Source organism: Arachis duranensis, chromosome 8, assembly GCF_000817695.3.
Source record: "Arachis duranensis cultivar V14167 chromosome 8, aradu.V14167.gnm2.J7QH, whole genome shotgun sequence".
In the NCBI taxonomy this organism is placed as follows: domain Eukaryota; kingdom Viridiplantae; phylum Streptophyta; class Magnoliopsida; order Fabales; family Fabaceae; genus Arachis; species Arachis duranensis.
In genome coordinates, this window is record NC_029779.3 from 32,126,285 (window position 1) to 32,144,418 (window position 18,134).

The 18,134-nt window shown below is 39.3% G+C and overlaps 1 protein-coding gene across 1 annotated transcript; it reads right to left on the reverse strand.

Moving 5' to 3' along the window:
• Nucleotides 1-560: 560 nt before the first annotated feature.
• On the reverse strand, nucleotides 561-9,744 carry LOC107462129 (2-methylene-furan-3-one reductase-like). Its single transcript, XM_016080696.3, has 4 exons — nucleotides 9,529-9,744; nucleotides 6,420-6,740; nucleotides 6,065-6,224; nucleotides 561-909 (listed from the first exon to the last, which is right to left on the reverse strand). Exons 1-4 carry the CDS (start codon nucleotides 9,742-9,744, stop codon nucleotides 644-646), a joined length of 963 nt encoding a protein of 320 aa, XP_015936182.1. The 3' UTR covers nucleotides 561-643.
• Nucleotides 9,745-18,134: the final 8,390 nt, after the last annotated feature.

The following is an 18,134-nucleotide window of genomic DNA, read 5'->3' on the forward strand; positions in this document are numbered from 1 at the left end:
TTTCTGCTTCTGCTTCTCTTTCTTGTTGAATTTTCTGCTTCTACTTCTCCATTGTTGAATTTGTGCTTCTGCTTGTGTTGATTTAGTTATTGGATTTGTTGAATTTGCGTTGATTTGTTGATTTGTTGCTTTCTGTTTTGCTTGTGTTAAATTTGTGTTGATTTGTTGATTTTCTGCTTCTCTGTTAATGCTGTTATTCTTGGAAGTGGAGGTGGAGGTGGAGGTGTTAGTGTTGCTGTTGGTGCCGGTGTTAGTGCCGGTGCTAGTGTTGGTGTTGGTGCCGTTGCCGATGTCGGTGCTAGTGGTGGAGGTAAAGGTGCCAGTAGTAATGAAGGGTATTTTTGTCCAGAAAAATTTAAAAGAACGATTTTACTACGAAAAAAACGTTAAGGATGATTCTAAATAAAAAATTATGTCAGGAACAGTTTCGATTCTGACGCTAAACTTTAGGGACCAAAACCATACTTACCCCTTATATATACCATAGCGTTATACTATTATCATACGTACTCTGAATTATTTTTTGCCAATAAAACACAACCAATATGTGCAACTATTTTACAACCACCATTTCGCATGGATTTATTACCAATTCACACTCACACACACACTTAAACAGAAATATTGAACATGCATTATATGCTTATGGGATTGGATGTATAACAACTTTTCCGGTGGCTCTATTGGTCTTGAGGTAGGAAAATGCTTCTATTGCCTTAGAAAATGGGAGAGGGCTCTTGGGATCCAACACTGGCTTCACCTTGCTACTATCCAAATAAGGTTTGAGTTTGTCCAAGACAGCACCATCTGAATGGAGAAAGAACCATATTGCAGGTGGACTTGCAGGTCCTGCTATTGTTATTACTTGTCCTCCTTCTTTGGTAGCCTTCAATGCCCTGTCACTTTGGCCTTTTTTACAATAAAATCTCTTTTAGCTTTTGTTCCGAGGGTTACCTGAAACTGTAGGTCGATCTCGGTCGAGATCTTCTGTGTTGGTCGGAACCATCGTGTCCGGCAGGTGTATTGCGGCCGGAGCTGGTGTGTCCGACTTGCGGGACTGAGAGTGCTGCTGATCCTTCTTTCCCGGAGGGTGGGGGTACCTGCAAGGGACTCCGATGCTTAAGTTAGCAAGGGTATTAAGCAGGTATTGAGTAGAATTAGAGTATGAGTTATACCTGGGAGCTCCAGTGTATTTATAATGGTGTGGAGTGATCTTTTTGGATAAGATAAGTTAGTTATCTTATCTTATCTTATCTTTTGAGTGAGGTCGTCTTATCTTCAAGGGAACCGCCCTTCTTTTGTAGGCTTTGGGCTGCCTTAGGATCTGGGGCGTGTTCCTCTATTTGGGCCCTTTGTTTGGGCTTTCTCGTGACTTGGCCGAGCTCTTTGAGAAGAGGTCGGATTGTCCTGACCTGAAGAGGTCAGTCGCTTTGTCTGTAGAACATCCCGGGTCGGACAACTCGACCCAGGATATGAACAGTGCCCCTGCTTGAGCTCGGTCTTCTTTTTGAGATCGAGTCCTTGACTTCGGTCTTTCTTTGGTGAAGCCAAACTCAAGCATTTTGTTGACTCCTTTGTAGCAGCTTTGAATGTAGAACGTTTCTTCTAAAAGACGCGCGCTTTTATATCGGCGCTTTTTTGGGAACGTGCGAGGGTTTAATGCCTTCTTTAATTTGAACATTAATTGCCCCGTTTCCCTTTGGCTCTTTATTTCGATTTTGAAAACCCATAAACGGTTTCTCTCCTTTTTCCCTCTTCGTAACTTCTTTTCTCCGCTCTCTCCGCTCTCTGGTTTTTGTTTGCGCTTTTGCTTTCTTTGTGTTGCGGCGTCGTTTGGCGTTTGGGAGCCTGGAGTTTTGCGTTTCTCCCTGCGACATTGCTCTTGTTTGTGTTCTTTCTTTTGCTTGTGAGAAGGCGTTCCCAGATTTTGTCTTCCATCTTTGGTTTCTTTGAAGCTCGCTGCTCTTACCAGGTTGGTACTAGCTTTCTTGCTTCTTTCGTAGCTTTGTCTTCAGTTTTTGGTGAAGTTTTGATTTTGCATGTTTGAAAGTTTGAATCTTTTCGTGGTCTTGTATTTGCTTGTCACTGTAACATGTTTTTCCTGTCTTTCTTTTTGGCTTTTCCGTTGAGGCTTTCTAGGGTTTTATTGTCGCTTGTGGTTTTTTCCTGCCTGATACTTGATAAGAATCTGCGTCTGTTCCTCGCTTTGTTTGGAGATTTGCTTTTTGTCTGATGTTGAAAAAAGGTTGCATCTTTAATGATCTCTGCTTGGCGTGTTTGGTAGAATGTAACGATTTTTTGTATTTCTCCTTGAAGAAAGGTGTTTGTTGTTTTTTGAATTTCTTTTTGAGACATGCTGGGATGTAAGCTTGTAGATTGATTTCTGGAAACCTTGCTTTGTTACTGCCTCCAAAGGATGCCCCAGGACTTTGGTTTGAGTCCTGGGGTTTTCCTTTTCTTTGTTCCATTGCCTAAGTAGTATTGACCGAGTTGTTTTCTCCCTTTGTCCGAGATGTTTGTGGTAACCCCATCTTCTTTTCTTACTTGTAAGGTTAGTTGGCCTTATGTCTTCTTCGCAATAACATTGTAGAGGTGTCTTCCAGAGTTCCCGAGGGGATGTCCGATTGGCTGGACTCCCTTGTTTTATTGTGTGTTTTTGTTGTGGATGCTGAGTTTTGCACAGAGCTAAGAAAGCGCCATATGATTTGTGGTAACAATGCCCGTGAGGAGGATTACGAGCTTGTTGCTCCTGATTCTGACGAGAGAGTTTGTTTTCCGACTTCCATTGAGAGGGAGCGTCCCTTCTTCTATGCCTATGAATACTTCTTCAGCCAGTTGAACGTTACTTTTCCTTTTACTACTTTCGAGACCGACCTGTTGTGGTCGTGTAATATTGCCCCATCCCAGCTTCACCCTAATTCCTGGGGTTTTATTAAAATTTTTCAACTTCTCTGCCGTGAATTAGATGTAACACCTACCCAGACTCTTTACCTTTATTTGTTTGTTTCCGCCAAGCCTGGCGGTTCTTCAAAAAAGAAAGCTTCCTAGGTTTCCTTCAGGTCCGCCCAGGGCCACAAAGTTTTTGCTATGTATGATGAGTCCTTTAAGGAGTTCAAGAATTACTTCTTTAAGGTTCATTCTGTCGAGGGGGCCCGCCCCTTTTTTCTTGATGAAAATGATGAGCCTTCTTTTCCTCTAGAGTGGCAGAGGGATGTGAGAGTGTCTCGCTATACCTGGGAGATGCTTGATGATGTTGAGCGTGCCTTTGTTGTTGTTCTTGAGGATCTATGGGGGAAACCACCCCATCTTGATACAAAAAGGTTTTTGAATGACTCGTCCTTGGTTCGGACTGTTTTGGGTACTTGTCTGACTTGTCTCTTATACTTGTTTCTTAATTTTTTTCTTTCTCTTGTTGTGACCGTAACTCTTTGCTGTGGCTAATTCTGTTTTTGTAGGGATGTCAAAGAACAACGACTCCATGAAGGCCTTTAAAAGGGCAAAAAAGGCAACTGCTACTCTGAACATCTCGGCCAAAGTGGCCTGCGATGGATCTTCTCAGGTCACATGAAGCCTCTTGTGTCGAGTTCTCTCGGGCCGAGGAAAGTAATTCCTACTCCTCGGTTTCATCAGGTCGATCCTCCTCAGATTTCTGCCGTTGCTTCTGGTGTCCCTCCTTTAAAAAAGCAAAAAACATCCGAGCCCTTTAACCTGGATGCCCTGGACTTTGATGCTATCGAGTTTGTTGACCAGCAAATTGCCCCCTATGGTGGGCTTTCTATGGACGACGTGTCTCTTCTTCAGCATCTTGATTTTATCACCAAAAGTAGTGTGAAGATGGCTCATATGGGTGCGGCTATTTTCTGAACAGTTCAGGGGATCCCGATTCATGCCACAAAATCCTTCATGGAGGAGGCCAAGTCAGAATTTGATCGGATCAAGGGTCTGAAGGATGAGTTGGAGGTGAAGTTGGCGAAGGTGGAGAAGGAGCTGGAGGGTGAGAAGGCCAACTCTATTGCCCTGGCTGCTTCTTTGAAGTTGGCTGAGGACATGGCCTTGAAGCATAAGGATAGCTATGTCTCGGCTTATAGGGAATTAATGCATCTCCGGGATGATTTGGAAACTTCTCGGGTTAATTATGCCGAGCTTCAAGGTCACCTTGTGGGTGGCGTAACTGCTGCCTCCGAGAACCTGATGGAGCAGTTCCGGATTGTTACTTCTGATGCCGACTTGACTCTCGTCAGCCTGGACAATGTTGTGAGGGATGGTAAGATTGTCCTTGATGACCAGGATGATGATGATGCTGACCCTCCCCCAGTGCCTTCTCTTAAAGTGTCGACCTCCTCAGTTCCTCCCGTTACGTCCGATCTGAATTGGCAGATTCTGAACCGGGATGATGGAACTGTAGATGCTGTGCCTATTCAGACTTGCCATCCTTCTCCCCGTACTGATGCTGCCGGGAAGGCTCCAGATCTTGGTTGACTTCCTTTTTTAAGTATTTGTGTAAATAGCCCAGTTTGTGGGCTTTGAACTCTTTTTTTGTAAATGATGCTTTGTTGACTGTTGATACTCCAGTTGCTATTTTTAGCAACTTTATTTTGAAAAACAAAATTGTTTCTTTGAGGTTGATTTTGGTGGCCTCTTGAAGCTTTATCATACTATGCTTTTATTGTGCTTTAATAGGGTATCTGTTGGAATCTTACTGCTTGGCCTCTTTAGATTGCTTTCGTACTTATTGTTTGTAGCTTGGATCCTTTTGAGGCCGTGACTGTGGGGGGTCCGACTTGTTTCTCGGTTTTCTCGCTTTTGTTTGTATTTTTAGCGCCTCATAACCGATTTCTTTATGTTGGTCCCCTTCTAAGTTATTTTTGTAATCCTCTTTCCCGGACCTTTGTCAGGTCTCTTTAAGGGATTACTTTTATAACTTATCTCTGTAGGAGACTGTTCCAAGGGTTACCTGAAACTGTAGGTCGATCTCGGTCGAGATTTTTTGTGTTGGTCGGAACCGACATGTCCGACAGGTGTATTGCGGCCGGAGCTGGTGTGTTCGACTTGCGGGACTGAGAGTGCTGTTGATCCTTCTTTTCCGGAGGGTGGGGGGTACCTGCAAGGGACTCCGATACTTAAGTTAGCAAGGGTATTAAGCAGGTATTGAGTAGAATCAGAGTATGAGTTATACCTGGGTGCTCCAGTGTATTTATAATGGTGTGGAGTGACCTTTTTGGATAAGATAAGTTAGTTATCTTATCTTATCTTATCTTTTGAGTGAGGTCATCTTATCTTCAAGGGAACCGCCCTTCTTTTGTAGGCTTTGGGCTGCCTTAGGATCTGGGGCGTGTTCCTCTATTTGGGCCCTTTGTTTGGGCTTTCTCGTGACTTGGTCGAGCTCTTTGAGAAGATGTTAGATTGTCCTGACCTGAAGAGGTCAGTCGCTTTGTCTGTAGAATATCTCGGGTCGAACAACTCGACCCAGGATATGAACAGCTTCTAATTATAGTATAAACTACTAGTTTTTATTAAATATTCAGTTTTCAGTAAAATAGATTTTAAAATATATATATATTTTAGCACCAAAAAGTTATTTTTGTCGAACAAAATGTACAAATTTTCACCGAATATATAGGCATTATTCAAAGCATATGTAAGTTATTGGTTCAAATATGCAATGAGAAACTCTAGGCTAGTAATTTTTAGTATTTTTTATCTATTTGACTAATATAAACATTAAATTATTTTTAAAAAATAAATTTTAATAAATATAAGTATAAATTATTGATGGCAAAAAATAATGATATTTGCTCGCCATGTAATATTGCTCGTATGCAAAACAGTGAAAAACAATGCTTTATATAAAATTGTTTGCATATTTAGTTATTAATTAGTAATTATATATATAGTGTGAATTCACTCTCATTCTTTTAATTTTATTTTTCTTCTTACTTTATAGAATTTGCACACCATTTCAAATTTTGCCGAATTTTTAAACTTCATAAAATTTTGACCTTTAATGATCTACTAAGAACATACAAATAACTGTGAAAAGTGATAAAGTAGCATATATCTTTACCTACTGTGTCATACACAAAATCAAATTTTTCTGGCAGTTCTTCAAAATTCTCCTTTGTATAATCAATAGGCAAGTCTGCTCCTAACTCCCTTAACAGCTCCAATTTTCCAGTACTAGCAGTAGCTGCTACCTTAGATGCACCAAAAACTTGCTTGGCTAACTACAACATCAAATTCGCCAGTGACACATGTTTTATACTCCACAATGGAAAAAAAAAAATTAAATAAGAATGTTAATAATTAGGTGTAAATCATATCCTAAAATTCCCTCCCTTTAATCTTTGCTCATTTACTATTTTATTGGCCGAATATTGATAGAAGAAAAGTTGATTCCTTTAAGATAGCATTATCCAAACCTGAATAACAAGGCTTCCAACTCCACCAGCACCTCCAAGAACAAGAATAGATTTTCCAGAAGAAAATTGAGCTCTCTCGATACCTTGATAAGCAGTGATGATTGCTAAAGGGAGGCTAGAAGCTTCAATAAAGCTCAAATTAGAGGGTTTGTGTGCCAACACCTTCTCTTCGGCACTAGTATACTCTGCTAAGGTCCCAATAGCCTTTGGATTCCCAGCATTCTCATTGATATCACCATAAACTTCATCTCCAACCTTAAATTTCTTCACTTTGCTTCCCACTTTCACCACCACACCAGCAACATCATACCCTGGAGCTGTCTTTTCAAACAAAAGCCACACACAAAAATTTCATGTTGAAAAGATTATATACAAATTTTAGTATTATATATTGAGTGGAACTAAATAAGTAGAGAAAAAAATTAAGTAGACAATCAACTTTTAAACTAAATTTTTATCATAAAAAACTGAAACAATGATCATTTTAATTCGGGTTAAGTACGATTTTGGTTTCTAAGATATAGGTCGAAAATTTTTATCGTTCTTAACTTTTTTTTTTTTGCAAACAAAAATCATTCCTAAAGTTTAATTTAATTTTAAAATTATCCTTTTTACTTAATTTTTAATTTTTATTACCAAATTACCCCTAACCAAATAAATTATAAAATTAAAAAAAGAAAAAAAAGAGAAACAGAATGGATGAGGGAGAGAAGAGAATCACGCGAGAGGGGGAAGAAAAAAAAGGGGACAAGGAAGAAGAGGGGGAAGAAAGGAAGAGGGAGAAAGGGAGGAGGCTTGGAGCCACCGTCGCCGTCGGAAATCAAAACCAAAGGAAGAGAAAGCTTGCGAGGGAGGGAGAGGGAGAAGGAAATGTGCTTCGTTGCCGTCGGCGCTCTGCCATTGCCGCCGGTACTACTGACCTCGTTGCCGCTTCGCGTCTTTGTCGTTGGTCCTCCATAGGGTTCCAATTCTGTTTCTGATTTGTTCTGCTCCTAATTCTGATTTATTCTGCTTCTGATTATTCTTCTGCTTTCTATTTTTTCTGCATCTGATTCTAATTTTATTATTTTTGTTCTTCTGATTCTAATTATGTTTCTTTGATGTTATTGTTGTTGTGCTTCTGATTTCATTATTCTTCTGATTCTGATTTATTCTGCTTCTGATTGTTCTTCTGCTTCTATTTTTTATTCTAACTTCATTATTTTTGTATTTCTGATTCTAATTTTGTTTATTTGATTTCGTTATTGTTGCACTTTTGATTTCATTGTTCTTCTGATTCTGATTTGTGCTACTTTTGCTTCTGATTTGTTTTACTTCTAATTGTTCTTCTGCTTTTGATTTTATTTATACTTCTATTCTATTTTTTATGTTTATTGCATTGAATTTGTTTTTGATTTTATTGTTGTTGCTGCTAGTACTGTGATGAAGAAGAAAAAAAAGAAGAGATGCTGCTGTGATGGAGAAAAAGAAAAAGAATAATAGAAACGGGGTATTTTTGTGAAGAAGAAAAAGGATATTTTAGTACGAAGGATGCTTTTAAAACTAAGTTAAACCTTAGGGACGATTTTATGAGCAAAAAAAGAGTTAAATTTAAATTTGTCCCCTGAAATTTGACCCGATACTCAATTTAACTCTTACAATTTCGTTAGTCCTAATTAGAACCCAGAATTTGCAACAGTGGCTCTCCTTGAGATCATCTCCGTCACCGGAAGACTGATCTGACACATTTACTTGACACAATATTCTTCACGTGGCCTGTTTAGTGCTGAGTGTGCTTGGTAATGATTATATGACCTAGAAAAGGTGTTAGATGACTCAATATGGCCCCTGCAATTAAAATGAATCCCTAGATAAAGTCCCAAAATTTTTAAACTGATCATCCATTATCATCTTTCCAGAGCTCTGCTAGGTTACACCACACTCTAAACACATGAAATTCATGGTGGCTCGTGATAGCAACAACAATAAAAGGGGAGGCAAGAGTGACCTTCGGATCTCGCAATGCCTCACACAGTCACACCTCTCTTTTTTCCAACTTGGTCGGGGTCGTGGATCTCGCAGGAATGGCATTCAAATTTCTTTGCTCCTCTACCAATGTTTGAAAACCTTCACTTATGATGTCGCTTTGAAATGACGTTGTTTTGGCCCCCTCCCCTTCAACACAAAGGTCCACCGCAACTGCAATAATATTAACATCGCTCAAATTGTCAGTGTGTCATGGTATAACAACTTTGTCTCCTCCTCTGCTTTTCTCTCTGTCTGTCTCTCTCTATGCCTCTATCCTTTTTTTGAAAAAAAAATCGAATATTTTTATTGTTATTGTTGTTGATGATGGTGAAGAGAGTTATAATGAAGCTTGTATATGGAGAGGAAAATAGTGGTAGTTATAATGATGGGATAGTTAAGAGGCTTTGCTGTGTTGTGCGATTTGGAAGGAGAGTTTTAACACCCATCCATACTTAAATGGCGTCCCTTTCATAAGATTTGAGCGTGAAACCAACATGACGCCATCTTAGATGTGTCATGTGTGTTAAGTAAATGTGTCAGATCAACATTCCGGTTACGAAAATGATTGCAGGGGCAATCGAGAGCCACTGTTACATCTAATTGAAGTTAGCGAAATTGTAAGGATTAAATTGAGTATCAAGCCAAATTTCAAGGGTCAAAAGGAGATTTAACTCGCAAAAAAAGGTTAAGGATGAAAAAAATTTTCAACCTATATTTTAGGGACCAAAATTGTATTTTTTTAGTTATGAAAAATATAATCTAATTTGATATTTTAAAAAATTATTTTAGTTCTACAAAATTACCAAAAATAATAATCTATTGAATAATTTTGTCAGAATCTTAAAAAATTTTATGTTCAGATAATTAATTTATAAAAATATTATTTGTATACTAAAATCAACAATCACTTATATATTTATATATAAATATATGTATTATTTAATTTATTTTTAATGTATATTTATATTCTAACATATATTTTATATTAATAACTGATTTTAGTGTACATCTAAGTTCGTTGATTAATTTATTCAAGTATATGCATCAAAACTCTTCCTTCATAATAATAATAATAATAATAATATTAATAATAAATCCTTACTGGAAATGGAGAGTCAGTGTCCTTGAAAAGTCCAAGGGCCTTCTTATAATCTACAGGGTTAAGGGCTGCAGCCACAACCTTGATGAGAACTTGGTCATCCTTGATTTGTGGTGTAGCTATGTTTGGGTCTAACTTGAGAGTCTCTTCAATGTTCCTATATTCATTGTAGACCCAGGCTTTTATGTGAGATGGGATGCTAGTCGTGCTTGCTGCCATGAACTTGGTTGAGCAGAAAAGCTTAGAAACTGAAGAGGGTATATGAAGAGTACTAATAAGATTGAACTTTAAATTAGTGCTTAGTGAGTAAATTGCTTCAAAGGTGTGTTACGTTACAATTGGGTAACGTCGCAATCACTGCTTCTAGTGACCACCATGCCTTTTTTTCTGGTTAGGTACATTTTGAGAGATTTTCCTGGAAATGTCACGATGCATGTAGCCGATTTTCCAACAAGGTTCATGATTTTCCCTTTTTCTTATGTTTTAATTACCATTTATTTAATTTGACGTACATGGCCCTAGTCTCCTACTTTAAATCTTTTCTAATTTCCAAATTTGGAGGAAAATATGTACAAGGAAATAAGAAATATTCATCAATAATATGTATCTCACTATTCACTAAAAGAAAATTAAAATATTTTAGTGACAATCTATTTTATTTGTAACCACAATAAAAATAATCACTAAGATTCTTATTCACAATTATATATTAGTTGGCTTATACTTTTTTTGATAAAAAATTTTATTGGTCATTATATATAACTTTCAAATGATTGCAAACCAAAAAAAATTAATTTTTAGTGGTTACTAATCTTATTAGCAATTTGTATGACGATTAAAATTAGTTATATTGTCATGTAATTACTTTTAATTATTATTATTATTATTATTATTTTAACAATTTTTTTAATTATATTCATGCTAGGGGTGTATTATCTTATAAGGAGTGTTAAGAGTCAATAAATTTTGTGATTTATAGTAATCAATTAGCTATTATTAATATTTTTAATGGTGTGAAATTACATCTAATGGTGGATAATTACTCATTTTTCTTTTGTTGGTTAAGTACGGACCCCCTAAACTTTCTCTTATCTTTTAACACGTGGCCCGTGGTTAGATGGAGCAAGTGAAGGAGCTCGAAGGGGGAGATGCTACTGCCAGGTAGCGTGCTCGGTTGCTCACTTAGCTAGCGTTTGTTTTGAGGTACTGAGATAGAGACTGAGAGATTGAAACTCAGTATCGTGTTTGTTAGTTCAGAGATTGGTACTAAAATTTCTGTCTCTGTCTCTAAAATTTCAGTATTTCAGTACCTCCAAAAAGTAGGGACACAGGGGATTGATTGAAATTTTTAGAGATGGAGACTAAAACTTTAATAACATTTTATACCTAAAATACTTTCATTTCAATTAATTAATTCTAATTTTATCTTTTGTGCAAATTAAATTAGAGTTTCATTCTTGTTTCAATTCCTGTCTCCCATTTTACACCAAACAAAATACTGTGATTTATTTCAGTCTTTCCGTCTCTGTCTCTCCACCAAACGCTACCTTAAGGAAGGGGATTAGGGTTCTGGCCTTTTGTGACCTAGGTAGCGGGTTAGGCAGGGAACGAAACAATGTCGTTTTTTTTTCATAATTCAAAAACTGTTCGAGTCTCGAATCGGTTCGATTGAGTGATTCCTGACCAATTCGACGGTCTAATTCCGATTTTTAAAATTTGCGGATATAACTCTGGACCGAATCGCAATCTTCATCGGTTCACAGTTTGATCGATTCAACTAGCCAATTTGAACCAATTTTAAAAACCTTGGTCATATAAGTTTCAATTTCACAATAATTACAACACAAATCGCACCAACTCCATCCTAACAAAATTATCCTCATCCTTCAGGCATGTATCACTTCACCAACAACATACCATAACTCATAAGAAAAGCATTGAATACAATCATAAAGTAAAAGCTAAAATAAGATACGGACAATATATACCTCTCTTCCCTTGCATGCAATTGTTTTTCATATGCAGTATTAGTGCGTGTCTGGTTTGTGTTTTCATTTTTTATTTTTATTTTTAATATTTTCTGTTTTTTAGATTTTGTGAAGAAAAAGTGAAAACAAAAGGTAAAAACAGAAAATAAAATTTTATTGTTTTTACTGTTTTTACTTTTTTTCTTCATACAATTCAAAAAACAAAAAAAACACTAAAATAAAAACACAAATCAAACACCCCCTAATTTTACTGCAATAGAAAAAAAAAGTATATTGATGTTCGTTTTAAACATCAGTATAATTAACTATTTCTAATTTTATGTCAAACAAGTATTTAAATTAAGACATTAAAAAAATGTCACCAAGGCAAAATGAAGAGATAGCTATATACTTATATCACTGTATCTTAATACAAGTTTATGCATCTAACTATATCCAGTGTTTTGAAATTGCGGTTATGGCAGCGCAATAACATTATGGCGTGGCGGGTTTTGACTTTGCTATCATACAGTGGTCGCCTCAACGTGGTTTTTAGGAATGGCGCGCGGCGCAATTGCGGTGACACCATAGCGGCAGAATGGAATGTAAATGGCAGAAATTACAGGTTTTTCGAATTTTTTAAAAAGATCTGAGACTGTTTTGGGTAAATTAGGAAACCTAAGTTATCCCACTAACTCTAATAATTAGCCTCTTATTCAAAAATTCCCTCTTCTACATTATCTTCGCAAAAACTTCTCTGAGCCACCCATAACACCGCTCGTCGCACTAATCATCGCTTCCTTGCTGCCACTGCTAACCAACGGTTTCTTCTCTGGTTCATACATCTTGTTTCAACTTCTCTTATTCATACATCTTGTTTCAACTTTGGAGACAAGTACACCTTTAGACATGTCATATTGCTTCTCTTCAATACCACGATGTCCAAAATTCAATTAATCTTTTTCCTAATCTGATGAGAACTCAAGCAACCAAATTACAATTCAAACAAACAATTTGTTACGGTAGGTAACCGGAGATTAGTACAAAGGATGGCGTTTGGCGGCCCAAGTGTGCGATGGATAAGAACTCCGGGTAGGCACGCAGCTCGGGAGGCTCCGTCCGACTTGTGCTCGCGTGTGAATGGGGGGTGGTACCTGCAAAGATACTCTGATGCCTAAGTTAGCAAGGGTGTAAGCAGGTCTGGAGAGTATTGGGCTTAGAGATACCTGAAGGGGTGTCAGGGTATTTATAGAGGCGAGCCAATAACCACCGTTGGTGTAGTGCCATATCTTTAGGGTGGTAACCGTCCCTATTATCTTGGGGAGGTTAAGATATGGCTGTGGTTTGGGTGAACTTGAGTGGTGGATGTCTATTCCACATTATGTGAGGGTTGTTAATTAACTTGGTTTTCACTAACGCTAGTCTTTCACTAAGTTAATTAGTGAGTTGGCTAGGACTTGTGGATTGAGGTTAATTATGTCCTTTTAACTTATTTTCGATGTATGGTTGACTAATTAGGATTAATCCACACACAATCACCATGTTTGTGGTCCACAACTAGGATAGCAAGCCCTAATTACCCAATCCTCACCAAGAGCCCTTTTAGTATTTAATTTCCAATTGCATTGCTTTTACTTGCATGCTCATTTTAATTACTTGCATATCAAGTTACTTTCTTGCATATTTACATTTCTTGCTATTTACATTTCCTTGCCATCATCCAATCCCCCTTGTTCCCTCATAGCCAATAATGACACTTAATTACAATTCCTAGGAAGAACGACCTGGAAGTCTAAATACTCTCGGTTATTGTGTTTTGATTGTGACATCTTCTGAGATTTAAATTTGATGGAGAATTACTTGTTGATCTAGGCTATTCTTACAACAAATGAATTCTTCTACTTAGAGAAAATCTAGATCACCAAATAATTCTCATCGTCAAGAGACCTTTTACCCTTCCTCCCTCGAGTGCTTTGGTTGTTGCTGCGATTGATTTTCTTCTGCTTCTTTGTAAACAAACGTTAGTTCTTCCTTCTCCTTTTCCCCTTTTATATTGGTACTACATTTTATAAGAGGCTTTTTGTATGCTTTGTTTTGCATTTTGGAAGAGTTCATGTGAGTCTGCCTGTAGGTCTAGTGACTTTGTGTTATTGGGTAGACTGCTCCGGCCTTTTAGGGAGCCCGTTATTGATCCTTCCCATTTTTCTTTGTAGGTTTCATTGTCTTTTTACCTACTGTAAAAGATGTCTTCTATTGAGTCCCTTTTGCTATGGGTGGACGTCATTGTTCTTGGGGAGAGCCCATTAGTAGATACAGACTATATCAACGATCTTCGTACCCACAGGATCTATGGCTCTGATGATGACAAGCCAAAGTATGAGTTGATTGCCCCGGGTCCTGAAGACCGGATTTGCTTTGGGAGGGCTGCTAATTCTGACCCTCATTTCTTTTTTATCTATGAGAGACTTTTCACTCGTTTGGGGGTTTTTCTGCCTTTTTCAGATTTTGAGATGGAGGTTCTGAACCACTGCTGAATCGCTCCTACCCAGCTTCACCCCAATTCTTGGGGCTTTCTGAAAATTTATCAGCTCGTGAGTCGAGAGTTGGCCTTTCCGACTTCTTTGAGAATTTTCTTTTATCTTTTTCACATGACCAAGCCCTTCAGTGGGCAAAATAATAAGCAACAGTGGAACACTTTCTGAGTCATTCAAGGTCGGAAAGTTTTCTCCATTTTTGATGAATCTTTTCATGATTTTAAAAACTTTTTCTTCAAAATTCAAGCCGTAGAGGGCCATCATCCCTTTTTCCTGGACGAAAATTCTTCTCCCCGCTTTCCTCTTTATTGGTTGGAGGCCTCCCATGTCGATAAGTATGGTCTGGATGACCTGGATGAGGTTGAGGAGGCTGTTGTGGGGTTCTTCCGAGAAGTTTGGGAGAGGGCCCTCTACTTGGATACAAAAAAGTTTCTTCAGGGATCTTCGAGTTTTGTGCGGACCCAATTAGGTAGCTTTATTATTGGTTTTGATGATTTTCGACTTGCAGCATTCCGACTTTGTAATTTAACTTTCCGCTTTCTTTTTCAGAGATGGTGAAGAAAAGTTCCAGCTCTTCCTACCAAAAAGTACAGGACACCAAGAAGAGGTCTTGGGCCTGAGTTGACGCTGCCAGGGCTGCTGGCACTCTTCCTCCTCCTCCTCCTTGTAACTTGGGGACCTCCTCTCGTCCCATTATGGTATCATCTTCTTCTGCTTCTTCTCTTCCTCCTGCCCCGCCCCAATCTTCCCCTGAACCCGAGAAGAAGAAGCGCCAGACTTCAGAGTCTAGCTCTTCTTTTTCTGGGAAAGCAAATTTGGTGGCCCCAAGTTCGTTCGGAATCACATCTATCCTTATACCCAAATTAATATGGATGATGTTTCCATTTGAAACCATCTTAATTTCTTAGTTTAGGGGAGTGTTCAGGCGGCTGGAGTATGCACAAAACTTCTTGATATTTTGGAGAAGACTCCCCTTAGCTCTTTGGGTTCTACCCAAAAGGTTGAGGAGCTAGAGGGGAGGATCTTCCTTTATTAGGAGGAGGAGAAAAGGCTAAAGGAGGAGGTCGTCGAGTTGAAGGAGGAGAGGACTCAGCTCCAGGAGAGGGAGAAGAAGTTAATGGGCCAGCGTGCCATGGCGGAGGGCCTTAAGGAGAAGGCGGAGCAGAATTATGTCAGGCTCTGTGGGGAGAATCTTAACCTAAAGAAGGAGCTGGCAGGATGTCGGAAAGCTTTTCAGGACTTGGAGGGTTCGGTGGCTGAAGGTTCGGAAGAGGCTTGGAGGATCTTTAAGGAGCAGGTCAGAGTTATTGCACCTGACTTGGACCTTTCTCCTCTTGACCCTGACAAGATTGTGGTAGATGGGGCCATTGTCTCTCCTCCCCGACCTGAGAGGGACTCCAACTTGAAGACTCGGGGGCAGAGGATAGTGGAGTCCCCTCCTCATGAGAAGTGACAAGATGGAGACCTCCTGAGTCCTTCGGAGGTTCCCTCTTAAGGTCCTGAACAATCTGCTTCATCCTCTCCTGTTGCTATTCTGACTTCTCTCCCTGCTGACCTTCCTTCTGGTGGTGGTGATCTTCTTTTTAATTGATATTTGGCTATTTGGGGGCCCGGTGGGCCCCTTGTTTTTAAAAAATTCTATATTTTGTTAGTGGTGGTTTGTTCCTGACATTTTCTGGCCTTTTATGGACGTAAACAGAAGTGCTTTGTTTCCCCCCTTTTTTTGGATAAGGGGTTTTAAGTTTAATTGATGTGTGCATGCTACTTCCTTTGTCAGGATTTTCGTGAAAAAATAACCCTTTCTAGTCTTTTGTTTTTAGAAAAACCTCTTATATGGGCAGGTTGTGTTTTGCCTAAGTTGTTCTTGGATTTTTAAAGGCTTGACACAACTTCTGCCGTTTACTTTTGATGGTTTTCTTTTATCTCTTTTTGACATTCCTTATGACTTCAAATTTTCTTATTTGGATTGTTCATAACTTAGGCTATTTTCACGATGCATTTCGATTCTTCTCGGTTTTTTTGACTTGTTAGTCGTTACATTTCCGAGATACATGATTTGCTTTTATAACCTCTTTACAACGACTTGTACCTCGTCGTTTTATCCTGCCGACCACGTAGGTCGGGCATGGAATTTTTATGTTTTGCCGAGTTTAAGTCGGTACGTTTCGTAGAAAAACGATAATAACTTAATGAAATTTACAAAGAGATGTAGAAAAAAATATCTTTATTTATTCACGAAGGTAACTTTTGCTACTAAGGGGTTGGAAATTGGTGCCCCTTAGCCTCCACTTTGATGCCTCGTTAAAACCCCCCTTCAAGAAAACCCTTCTTTTTGGGGAAAAACCATGAAGTCGGAAAAAAGAGTACATCAGGGAGTGGGCTTCGCTTTTAACTATAGTACCTTTTCATATTACAAGCATGCCACGACCTAGGTAATTCGGTGTCGTTCAAGTCGGTCACCTTGTAGTAGCCTTTTCCTAGGACCTCATTAATTTTGTATGGCCCTTTCCAATTGGCAGCAAGCTTTCCATTCCTAGACTTGTTAACTCCAATATCGTTTCTAATCAAGACCAAGTTGTCTGGGGCGAAGCTTCTTCGAATGACTCCTCGTCGTAGAAACTTACCCTTGGACTTTGCTCATTGATTTCAACTGGTATCATGGCTTCCACGCCATAAGCATGTCAGAAGGGTGTTTCTCCTGTGACAGACTGAGGTGTGGTCCGATAAGTCCATAGCACTTGAGGGAGCTCCTCAGCCCATGCTCATTTTCCATCTTGTAACCTTTTTTCAACGCTGCCAGTATAATTTTGTTGGCTACCTCGACTTGTCTATTTGCTTGTGGGTGTTCTACCGAGGTGAACTGATGCTTGATCTTCATGCTCGCTACTAGGTTTCTGAAGGTGGAATCGATAAACTGAGTGCCATTATCAGTGGTGATGGAGTGAGGTACCCCATACCTTGTGATAATATTCTTGTAGAGGAATTTCTGACTTCTCTGGGCTGTGATTGTGGCTAGTGGTTCTGCTTCTATCCACTTTGTGAAGTAATCTATTCCCACGATTAAGTATTTAACTTGCCCTGGTGCTTGGGGAAAAGGACCTAGCAGATCCATTCCCCATTTTGCGAAAGGCCAGGGGGAAGTTATACTAATGAGCTCTTCTGGTGGAGCCACGTGGAAATTTGCATGCATCTGGCATGGCTGGCATTTTTTCACAAAGTCTGTTGCATCTTTCTGCAAGGTCGGCCAGTAGAATCCTGCTCGGATTACTTTTCTGGCCAGCGACCTTGCTCCGAGATGGTTTCCGCAAATCCCACTATGTACTTCCTCCAAGACCTCGGTGGTTCTTGAGGTCGGTACACACTTCAGCAATGGTGTTGATATCCCTCTTCTGTAAAGGACATTTCTCACCAAAGTATAATGTTGTGCTTCCCTTCGGATCTTTTTAGCTTCTTTCCCCTCCTTGGGGAGGATGTCGAATTTCAGGTATTCGACTAAGGGATTCATCCATCCGAGGTCTAGACCGACTACTTCAAGTACCTCTTGTTCGTCTTCTGTTTTTGACACCGAGGGCTTTTGGAGAGTTTCTTGGATCAGGCTTCTATTGTTCCCTCCGGGTTTGGTGCTTGCTAACTTGGATAGGGCGTCAGCTCTGCTATTTAGATCCCGAGTTATATGCTTAACCTCGGTTTCTGCAAAGCGCCCAAGGTGCTCCAAGGTTTTCTCCAAGTATCTCTTCATATTGGGGTCCTTTGCCTGATACTCTCCACTTATTTGGGAAGTCACCACCTGTGAGTCGCTATAGACCATCACCTTTGTAGCGCCAACTTCTTCTGCTAACTTTAATCCGGCAATCAAGGCTTCATATTCTGCCTGATTATTTGAAGCCGGAAATTCAAATTTTAAGGAGACCTCTATCTGGGTTCCTTTTCCATCTGCCAATATTATGCCCGCGCCGCTCCCTGTCTTGTTGGAGGACCCGTCTACATAGAGCTCCCATGTAGTTGGCTTTTCCTCTTGTTCACCGGCATATTCTGCAATGAAGTCGGCGAGGCATTGGGCTTTAATTGATGTCCGAGTTTCGTATCTCAGATCAAACTCGGAGAGCTC

Bases quoted from the DNA above. Each gene is read 5' to 3' on its own strand.
- LOC107462129 (XM_016080696.3), bottom strand. From the start codon at position 9,744: ATGGCAGCAAGCACGACTAGCATCCCATCTCACATAAAAGCCTGGGTC. The intron at 6,741-9,528 runs GTAAGGATTTAT...TTGTTTGAAAAG, and splicing joins ACACTGACTCTCCATTTCCA to ACAGCTCCAGGGTATGATGT. The intron at 6,225-6,419 runs GTTTGGATAATG...TTGATGTTGTAG, and splicing joins TTGGAAGCCTTGTTATTCAG to TTAGCCAAGCAAGTTTTTGG.